At 40.3% G+C, this 10056-nt stretch overlaps 2 protein-coding genes across 2 annotated transcripts; one reads left to right on the forward strand and one right to left on the reverse strand.

Annotated features, from left to right (window-relative positions):
• Positions 1-2371: 2371 nt before the first annotated feature.
• g6pc1a.1 (glucose-6-phosphatase catalytic subunit 1a, tandem duplicate 1) lies at positions 2372-5329 on the reverse strand. Its single transcript, XM_082543082.1, has 5 exons — positions 5000-5329; positions 4785-4894; positions 4143-4248; positions 3941-4056; positions 2372-3596 (listed from the first exon to the last, which is right to left on the reverse strand). The coding sequence occupies exons 1-5, from the start codon at positions 5215-5217 to the stop codon at positions 3088-3090; spliced, it is 1059 nt and encodes a 352-aa protein (XP_082399208.1). The 5' UTR covers positions 5218-5329; the 3' UTR covers positions 2372-3087.
• A 955-nt stretch (positions 5330-6284) lies between these two features.
• On the forward strand, positions 6285-8857 carry g6pc1a.2 (glucose-6-phosphatase catalytic subunit 1a, tandem duplicate 2). Its single transcript, XM_082543097.1, has 5 exons — positions 6285-6573; positions 6664-6773; positions 7328-7430; positions 7747-7862; positions 8021-8857. The coding sequence occupies exons 1-5, from the start codon at positions 6341-6343 to the stop codon at positions 8521-8523; spliced, it is 1065 nt and encodes a 354-aa protein (XP_082399223.1). The 5' UTR covers positions 6285-6340; the 3' UTR covers positions 8524-8857.
• Positions 8858-10056: the final 1199 nt, after the last annotated feature.

Raw genomic sequence — 10056 nt, forward strand, 5'->3', positions numbered from 1 at the left:
AACTCAAAACTTGAGATTCCTAAAATTTAACTAACCAGCAGATTATGATATAGATTAATTGGCTACTTTATTAGGCGCACTTTTTCAACTTCTCATTAACAGAAATATCTAATCAGACAACTGCATTGCAGCAACTCGACACTTTCAAGTATGCAGACATGGTCAAGAGAGCCAATTGAAGTTCAACCTGATTATCAGAATTGGGGGCGGGATCATTTAAGCAGCTTTGAATGTGAATGTTGATGCTACACAGGCTGGTCTGAGTATTTCAGAAAGTGCTGACTGCTAGGCGGTTCCTACACAACCACCTCATGTTTACAGATGATGACTGAAAAATAGAAAATATCCAGTGACCGGCAGTTCTGTTGGAGAAAATGCCAAAGGTCAGAAGAGAATTGAAAAGAAACTGAAATAACTCCTTGTAATAACCAGGTAGAAGAACATATTGAACCTTGAAGCTGCAGCAACAGCAGGAGATCACATTGGTCAACACTCCTGTCAGCCAAGATTGGGAAAGTGAGACTACAGTTCACAGACTGGAAAAACATTGCTGCATTTCTGCTGCACATAGTAAGGTCAGAATTTGGTGCAAACATCATAAAAGCACGGATCCAGCCTACCTTATGGTTCAGGTTGACGGTGGTGATGTAATCAATACCTGAGCATTGTTTCTGACCATGTCCATCTTTTTATAACCACAGTGACCCATCCTCTGATTGTTGCTTCTAGCAGGAGAACGCCCCGTGACACAAAGCATATGTTTCGTTTTTTAAATTATTTATTATGGCATTTTTTTAGCCTTTATTGATAGAGAGACTCTGAAGTTAGACGGGGAAGCAAGCAGAGATAGAGGGGAAGAGATGTAGTTACAGTTTTGTGTTTGTCATTAGCTTTTTTAACATTTGGTATTGTTGTGGTATTGTTTTTACTTCTGTTTAGTTTTGATTAATTAGTTCAGTTTGTATTAATTTGGTGCTAGTTTTAGGTTTAAGGCATAATATGGGAATTGTATATGTCAGAGGTAAGTCTTACACACTTGCACTCTTTGCAGTTAGACTAACACCCAAAGTTTAATGCTTTTCTTAACTTTGAAAAGCTGACAAGGGGCATGAAGGACTTCACTGATCAGACTAGACTGTGCATATTTGTGAAGCGTGTTTTTTGAAGCACCTTTTATGCCGACACTTCTTTTTATTTATTTATTTGGTCCAGAGCTGCATCTTTAAGTAAATATAGAAAAGGTTATGTGAGGATGAGAAGATATTGAGGAGAACAACCAAGGCGAGCTGACTATTGTGACTGTAAACTAATGTAAACAGTTACTCAACGTCCCTGACGTAGTTGTGAGGTCTATACCCTCTGTCCCCCTGCCTCCTAGTCACACAAACGCAATGCAGCGTACCTGTACAAAGAACTCCCATATAGCTTCTTGAGATAAGAACCGGAAATAACTAGAACAGCGTAAGAAGACAATGAGATAAAATGATCAAAAAAGGAGCACTTGGCATTTGCTGGTGGGATGTGTCGTGATAATCACTGGGTCCTGTTAAGATTAAGTATGATTTATTTTGTAAAACAGTGCAATGCTGATCAAACCTTTGAGGCATGATAACGTGGGGCTGTTCTCAAAAACAATGCCATATAATGACAGTCTCTATCTGCTTTATTAAGCTATGTTACAGTTTGGTTGTTCCAAGCTCTTCCAAGAATGCTTCTTTGGTAGATTAAGTCTCTTTATGTAATCCCAGACTGGCTCCATGATGTTTAGATCTACGAGATCTAAGTTATCTGATGCAGGACTTCATGTCCAGCAAAGTTACCACAGCGACTACCTTCAGTTTCCTACTTTTTCTCATTACCACAGCAACTTTAGGTGACCTATGATTGCATTCAGTTGGACTTTACGTTGCAGTTTCACAATGTAATTAGCGGTTTTATAGAGGTGTGTCTGTGATAATATGATAGTGACCTTTGTTTGCAATCCTGCTGATCTCAGTACCATACATCCAAAGCTGCTTCGATGGTTCGTCACCTGAGCAAGGTTCTATTTTTAAAGCCTTATGAGGCCCACGTGTTGTCGGCAACGCTTTCTGCCCCTTGACCCTTCATGTACCTTTGAAAGCGCATGGCTGTGGTGCGAGGCAGTGTCACTATGTGGGACTGCCGAGTGAGTGGAGCATGCTCTGGTTAATATTTAATGGTTGTTCTGGCCAGAGAATTAATCAGTATCAGTCTGAGACATACTGAGAAAACTGCCAGGGCTGCACCGCACTTCTCAAATAAGCACGAAAACATGATTACAAGAAACAGTTTTTATTTGTTTAAAAAATACTTTTTTTGCTGAGGTGGTGGCTGCGTGTATGTGTAAAAATCTTTATCTCATATATACTGTGGGTGTTAAAGAAGCTTACAATATTACAGACACTGAAAAGACAGTTATTCTAAACATGAAAACATGACTAAATGTAATTTGATGGACAAAAATAAACCATTGTTCAATTTCAAGGAGGTTAATTGTAATAATTGTAGCAGAAGTCCCAATAAGACCATTTAGAAAACAATTATTAGAAAACATTTGTAGAAAATGTTCATATTTTACTTAAACCCAGCTAAATTAGAAGGCTGCTAGCACTTTGTAGGTCCAGGAAAGATTGAGCTTAGCTTAGCATATCCAAAAAAACAAGACCACTTTTTGTGTTTTACTTTTACCCTTTATTGCTCATACCGTGAAGGGGACGCTTCTTATTTCTTCAAATTGAACAAATGTGGTCTATCAGTGAGCTTTACAGCAATTATCTGAAAGTGCTAGTTGGGTGTCTACGTCCTTTTTCTGTCCCTAAGTAGTCTAGATTCTGGGAATGGTAACATCCAATTAAATGTTATTGTTCCAATCAGTAAAGTAGCCTTTTCCCTCTGCTCCTAAATGGTAACAAGGCCAGCACAATATCTTCAGGCATTCCAAAAACTCTATAGCAAGTTTCCTAGATATGGAGTTAACCTAGACCCAGATTAAAACAGATGTCTATTAAAAATGAGAAGTAAGAATCCTTGTAAATATAGAACATTAATCCTCCAGTTGCCTTAAAGCTACAAGTTTTTGCCTTCTGTCTTTACAGGGTAAATCTTGCTGAGAGCCCAAGGCACCAAAGTAGTTGGGATTAAAAGTGCAACGGCACTTTTACCAAAGGAAAGGGCATAGAAAGTCATATGGTTTTCAGGGGAAAATGTCCATCCATCTAACAGGTGAAGCAGGGATACAGAGATGACAATACATCCAATCCTCAAAGGGGCGCTCATAATCCTCATCTTGGTTGTCTTGTAGAACGGTGAGTGCAGACCGAGGCCCAGACCAAACAGGCTGCCCATGTTCCGCAGGAGGCTAGCAAAGGGGGCAGAGTCTAGGTGAACCCACTCTGGCCTGATGCACCACTTCTGGGCTTTCTCCATGGTCCACAGCAGGTCCACATCCAGAGCTTTAAGGAGCACATAAAAGCCAACAGCAAAGGAGGTGAGGAAGAGGGTAATTAAGAAGTACTTCTTCAGGCTTGCGCTGTAGATCCATTTCTCCTTGGAAACAACTTCAGCTACCAGTGTGCCTAAGACGAAAACAGACAAGGTGGTTTATTAAACAGGGACAATGCGTAACATGTACACTCAATAAAACAATATTTGAAGTTAAAATGGTCTAAATATATCATATTTTTGTAATTTTGAGATTGCATTTACACCTGAGCCATATTTAAATTCTTCTTCTACAATATTTCTTTGTTTGATCTTTGGCATTTGCTCCTAAAAATATGATATTGGTAGTTGTAGGCTACATAATCACTCAGTAAACTTAATTTCCAACCCTCGCAAAATGTTTTTATGAAAATTCTGCACATCAAAGTCTTTGTAAAAGTCAACACTTTATCGACTAGAGTTCTTTAGATGGACTGACCTGTAATGATTCCTGCAATAACCTGGTGTGGGAAGTGAGCAGCCATGTAGACCCTGGAAATGCATACCACCAGCTCGACCAGGCCCATTAGCATCCACAGGCCTATATACAAAAATCTGACAGGGACAACACTGATTGTAGGTGCACAGAACCTAAAGACTCCAGAGAGCCAGAAAAGGTGATTGTATTAACACAGACTCACCTATATAGCAATGGGGGGCACTGTTTTTCTCTTGCAATAGAGAGCAGTGCTGTTACCATGACATACCAGACACCAGCTGCGCCCATGGCATGACCTGAAGGACTTCCTGCAAAGAAAGAAATTGGGCTTAGTATTTTCTAATTTAGAGTGAAAACCGATCAGTCGGTTCTTCATCTATCGTGACGACCAATCCTCGTCAGACTGGTGACCAGAGTAAGCGCAACACCAAGTCTGAGGTGGTTTGAATATGTCATATTTTGCTGAAAGTTGTTGGTATCTTTTATCTTTTTCTTTCAGTTTCCAGAACGTTTAATATGTTCTGGAAACTGAAGACTGAAGAAAAACACTTGCACCTTGTTACCTTCCCTTCTACTATTAGTATAAGGACAGAGATCTCTCAAAGAAACTGGAGCAAGATAAAAGGCACTACAAGTTTATTACCTATTTATCACCATTAAAGTCATGCCCATTCACAGAAAGTCGTGTACAGTTGCCAATTGTTACAGCTATCACCTGGCAATGATATACTGGAGTATTTATCAGACTAATTGTGTACTGTGCCAAATAAATCTTATCATTCTATTATGACAGACTAGTTCTGTTCAGTTTTCATGCGGTCCGCATGCCTGTCATGAGCTCTACCTGGTCCAGTTTCACATGTGATGGGGAACTGCTGGAGTGAAGGGGCCGGTCCTGCTCCATAAAACTTGGTCTCGTGAACCCACCAATAAGGTCTTTCCCCAAATAGAACCCTGCCACAGTGAAACAAAAAAACAGGAAGCAAATCATGCAACCGTTCCTTTTTTTAATGTTTAAGTTTTAAGTTTAATTCAAGTTGGACCCTTTCACCCAGTTACCATTTTAGGACCAAGTTGAGCCAGTCTCCGATGACAGCCACCCAGATGAGCCTGAGTGCCGTGTCCCTCCGCAGGTGGAACCAGATCGGGAACAACCAGAAGAACGTGGTGTGCAGATCGGCCACTGTGGATGCCAGGTCGAACAAACCTTCATATTTGCCATATCTGGTCTGCAGATAGACAGCCAGCTCAACACCCCAGCTGTGTAGAAGATCCATTATATCACAACCCAGACCTCTTTCTGAGGACGATGCTGTGAAAATATTGTCTCTTTATTGGGTTTTTTCTTGGTTAGGTTTCAGCAAAGCTCTTTGAGGCCGTCCTGTCCGTTCTTCCACTGAATGATTCCCACTGGACTTTACTCAAGGCTAGCAAGTTTGTTTAACTTTGCAACGGTGCAGACAGGTCACTTAACCTTTACACCTCAGGGGGCCCCCTTGCTCAAAGCTATCGTAACAGAAAGCAACAGCTGCCCATGGACAGATTGCAGACTTCTAGCAAAGACCCGTTATCTCTACTTGTGCCTGAACCCCAATGTGAGAAACAACAAAATGGTTTTGAACTTTTCGTAAACATATCTCTGGAAACAGAACAAAATATGAGCTCATCTGTGCAGATGTCCCCACCAGACCTTTCTTTCATAAGAGTGCAGTACCTTATGTTCCACCTGCTATCTATTTTTTTCTTTTTCTGTTTTGTCACCAACTATCTCATCAGCTTTGTTTCATCCCAAACTCACTCATTTAATCATTGATCTTCTTATGTAATATAGAAATAGCTTACTCCATCATTCTGAACGGCGGCATGTTTTCACTAAAAAAATCAATGACATTACTGATAAATTATTAGTGAGAATGTGCAGAATGTGAGAATGTAAGAAGGGAAAATATGAAAAACACGGCTATCCTTTATTAATGCCAAAGTCAAAGCCATGTGGACAAAAATGAAGAAGACGAAGATCACATTTAAAAATAGTCTGTGGGGCAGCAGAAAAAAAATCTCTCTGCAAAGTGTTTAATTTGGGTCACACTTGAGGAGGACAGCCACTGATCGATTGACGTCCTCTCTCCTGTGACTCTCTCTGTACAGTGATTCTAAGATACTGATTGACGTTTTGTTTTCCTGTTATCTTCCCAACTTGTTTGTGTGACATGCCTCCCAAACTCTAGTGACTGCCAGTGTTTTATTACACATGCGTAAGGTCCAAAGATCAGCGTGTGCATGCGTTTGGGTAGTGGGTCCGTCCACTATAAAAACAGCCAGCTGTCTCGCTGATAACAGCACTCTCTGTTCTTCCACTCACACATCACTAGACTGAGATTTCTTCCTCTTAACGCTAAGATGCTTAATGCCGTGATGGACGCTGTGCAGGGTTTCGGGGTGAGCAGCACCCACTACCTGCAGACCAACTACAAAGATGCCCAGGGCTTGTTTCTCTGGGTCTCCTGGGCGGCTGATCTGAGGAACACCTTCTTCATCTTCTTCCCCCTTTGGTTTCACCTGCGGGCTTCAGTGGGCATCAAGCTGATCTGGGTGGCTGTGATCGGAGACTGGCTTAATTTAGTGTTCAAATGGTGAGCGTATTTTTTTAACTGATATATAATCGTGTGAAATAAGCTTTCTTTAGACCGTAACTCAATGCATGTTTCTGCTGTCCTCTTCAGGATTCTGTTTGGAGAGAGGCCGTACTGGTGGGTCCACGAGACAGCCTACTATGCAAACTCCGTGCCCCCTCACATTGAGCAGTACCCAATGACCTGTGAGACTGGACCAGGTGAGAGACACCACTGTTCATGCACGGCTGCATTAACTTGCGTGAGGGTAAAAATAAACCGACTCCCATTAGCCCACAGCTCCTCTCACTCTGCATGTGTTCCTGCCTGAAGTTTACTTTGAAGTAAATTGGCCGAATCAAATAAATTATCATTCTAAAGATCTAGATCTTGGCACTCATCCTCAAGATAAAGCCCTAATGCTGTCAGGTGATATTGTGCTTAATTCGTACATATCACAGAAAGAACGTTTCTTTTGTAACCTCTGGTTTCTGTCTGCCTTTCTGTGTGGAGTTTACATGTTTCCCCTGTGACACAGTCCATAAACATGCATGTTATGTTATTTGCAGTTAGGTTATTTGGACAGCAGCCAAATATATGAGCTTATTGAGTTGTTTAAAATCAAGTTAAAATAAAATAGTGGCGATCTTTTTCATTCATTTATTACTTAGGTTAAAACAAACAACAAAACAAAAGAATCTAATGAATGAGCAGTGCAGGTTGCTCTGGCCCACGTGTTAATAACTGCCTTCCTCCGTCTGTCTGTGTTACCTAGGCAGCCCCTCTGGCCATGCTATGGGAGCTGCAGGAGTCTACTACACCCTGGTGACCTCGATCCTCGCCATCATGACCAGCAACAAATCCACAAACAGTCAGTGGTGAGTCTATAACTTTATTTTTCCTTTCTTGGCCCTGCCGATTTTGGTGTTGTTTACCATTTTTCTCCATTCAGAGCTTATCGCTCTGGACACGCTATCTGTTCGGTGCTGGGGTTGATCATTGACTTCTGAGAAGTATTGACTGAAAACAGGGTGTTAAACACAGGTTGTTTTGACATGCGGGCAGCTGAAGTTCTCATGAGAAGAGAAGAATAAATTTGTTTATTGTTACAGTGCTTCAAAAGATTTTCTTTCATGTAATCTTGAGCTGCTGGAAATCAATGAATCTAAGCTGTGTGAATTTGTACTTCAACAGGTATCTGAAGGCTCTTCTGTGGACACTTTTTTGTGGGGTCCAGGTGTGTGTCTGCCTCTCTAGAGTCTTTATTGCTGCCCACTTCCCCCACCAGGTCATCGCCGGTCTTATCACAGGTGAGTATTTTTACAGTTTCAGTGAACAGCTGGCTATGCCTCAGTCATTCAGTAAAATATATAGTCAGAAATATAGTCAGTTATTAAGCCTGCAGCGGTATAATAAGTAACGCAAAATATCCGCCTCTGCTTTCCTAATGTGGATCATTGTTTTCTAGGTATGATTGTGGCTGAGGCCTTTAACAGAACTCAGTGGATCTACAGCGCCAGCATGAAGAAGTATTTCTACACGACTCTGTTCCTCACCTCCTTCGCTGTTGGCTTCTATGTGCTGCTCAAAGCTCTGGGTGTGGACCTGCTGTGGACCATGGAGAAAGCCCAGAAGTGGTGCATCAGACCAGAGTGGGTCCACCTGGACACCACGCCCTTTGCCAGCCTCCTACGCAACATGGGCACGCTGTTTGGCCTGGGTCTGGGCCTGCACTCTCCCCTCTACACCGAAACCAAAAAGAGCAGCAGCCTGTTGGTCAAAGCAGGATGCATCATCAGCTCTCTGCTCCTGCTGCACCTGTTTGACTCCTTCAAGCCTCCTACACATACCGCGGCCCTCTTCTACCTGCTGTCCTTCTGCAAGAGTGCCATTGTGCCACTGGTCACTGTCAGTATCATCCCATACTGTGTGAACCGATCTCTGAGCCAGCACAACAAAAAGGCAGTGTGATCACCAACTTCATATCACAAAGACTAATGAAAAGGAAATCTCTTCCTATTGAAACACATTCCTTTGGTGCTTGTTTTATCCACACTGCCACGTAATCCTCAGGAAAAGCTTTGAGATCAACAGGAAAATGCATTTTGTGTTATTTGGACACTGAACCTTGAACATTGTGTGACACTAAGTGAAAGCACTATCCAGGCTGCCCAGTGACACTCACAAAGAACTATTTTGAATATGCGACAACACGATAATGACGCTTGTCCTGGACGGTCATTCACGACTTCAGTATAGTATTTTAACTGTATTAGTAATGTATTTTTTCAATGTCATAGAAAGTATTTTTGGGACTGTTGAAATATTTTTAAATAAAAATTTTGTAAATGTTAAAAAAAACGATTTGGTTCATTTTTTAAAATGTGCAATTACTGGAATGTTCCTTTAATACTTGACTAATGACCATTTTCTTCCACTTAGACTAAGACTTAGATTTATTCTGTTTTTCTCACCAGCGCTGGAATATCTGTTAGCGTATTTTTTTAATATGTGCACCACAATTTAAAAAAGTCACCGATTCCAAATTTTACTCAGATACTCAGCTTTCTTAAAAAAAATCACACAATAAGTATAATATTCAGAATAATCTCAATTAAAAGAAAATAAGCAGAAAACAAACACTTTTAACTCATTATTTACAATTTATTATCATTGCACAGTCATGCACTGTACAACAGTACAATGAAATTGGAGTACTGTCCCACATCAGTGCTAAAAGAAAAGAAAGCAGTAACCACCAATAAATAACACATATGCAGAATAAAATATACTATATGTGCAGAAATTAAAGGTACAGTAGGTGCAGAGATAAAAAAAAAAATACATACACAAATATTAAAAGGGGCTCATCAGTTTAATCCAGGGGTGTCAAACATAAGGCCCCAGGGCCATAATTGGCCTGGTGAAGACTCAAATCCAGCCAAGTGGACAGTTTTTAGATCATGTGAAGCAATGTATAGATTTTAAACGTAATACTAAAAAGTATGTTCAGTATTTTCAGTGTTTTCACGTTTTACAGCTTTTCCTATTGATAAAGACGTCCTACCCTCATTGTCATTCATCCTACACCAAAATAATAAACAATTAAATGATAGGAAAGTTACTGTTAGTCACAGTAAACTAACAAAAAACTTTATATTTTATAATTACAGGGCAGTGCAATGAACTATCCATACGTCTTTCTGTCATCATACACATTTATCAAGAGAAGAGAAGAGAATAAAGTTTAGACAATAAAACAACAAAACGATAAAAGTTGAAATGACATAAAAGTAAATTGAATGAATTACTAATTACATACAACTTTAAAATGCTTACTTACTTTTTTGTTAGAAAAAAAACAACAGAAAATTGTTATATTCACACACACACACACACACACACACACACACACACACACACACACACACACACACACACATAAACATTTTTTAAATGGGTTACATTTTATTCATTCTTATTTTTACATTAACTACAATTCTA

Source organism: Aulonocara stuartgranti, assembly GCF_965226115.1.
Source record: "Aulonocara stuartgranti genome assembly, chromosome: 8".
Lineage (NCBI taxonomy): Eukaryota > Metazoa > Chordata > Actinopteri > Cichliformes > Cichlidae > Aulonocara > Aulonocara stuartgranti.

What these genes read in the sequence shown, in the direction of transcription:
- g6pc1a.2 (XM_082543097.1), top strand. Translation starts at nt 6,341, where the DNA reads ATGCTTAATGCCGTGATGGACGCTGTGCAGGGTTTCGGGGTGAGCAGC. An exon ending in GACCTGTGAGACTGGACCAG is followed by an intron (nt 6,774 to 7,327) that starts GTGAGAGACACC and finishes TGTGTTACCTAG; the next exon opens with GCAGCCCCTCTGGCCATGCT. An exon ending in CATCGCCGGTCTTATCACAG is followed by an intron (nt 7,863 to 8,020) that starts GTGAGTATTTTT and finishes ATTGTTTTCTAG; the next exon opens with GTATGATTGTGGCTGAGGCC.
- g6pc1a.1 (XM_082543082.1), bottom strand. Translation starts at nt 5,217, where the DNA reads ATGGATCTTCTACACAGCTGGGGTGTTGAGCTGGCTGTCTATCTGCAG. An exon ending in CTCAACTTGGTCCTAAAATG is followed by an intron (nt 4,895 to 4,999) that starts GTAACTGGGTGA and finishes TCACTGTGGCAG; the next exon opens with GGTTCTATTTGGGGAAAGAC. An exon ending in TGCCCCCCATTGCTATATAG is followed by an intron (nt 4,057 to 4,142) that starts GTGAGTCTGTGT and finishes TGTCCCTGTCAG; the next exon opens with ATTTTTGTATATAGGCCTGT.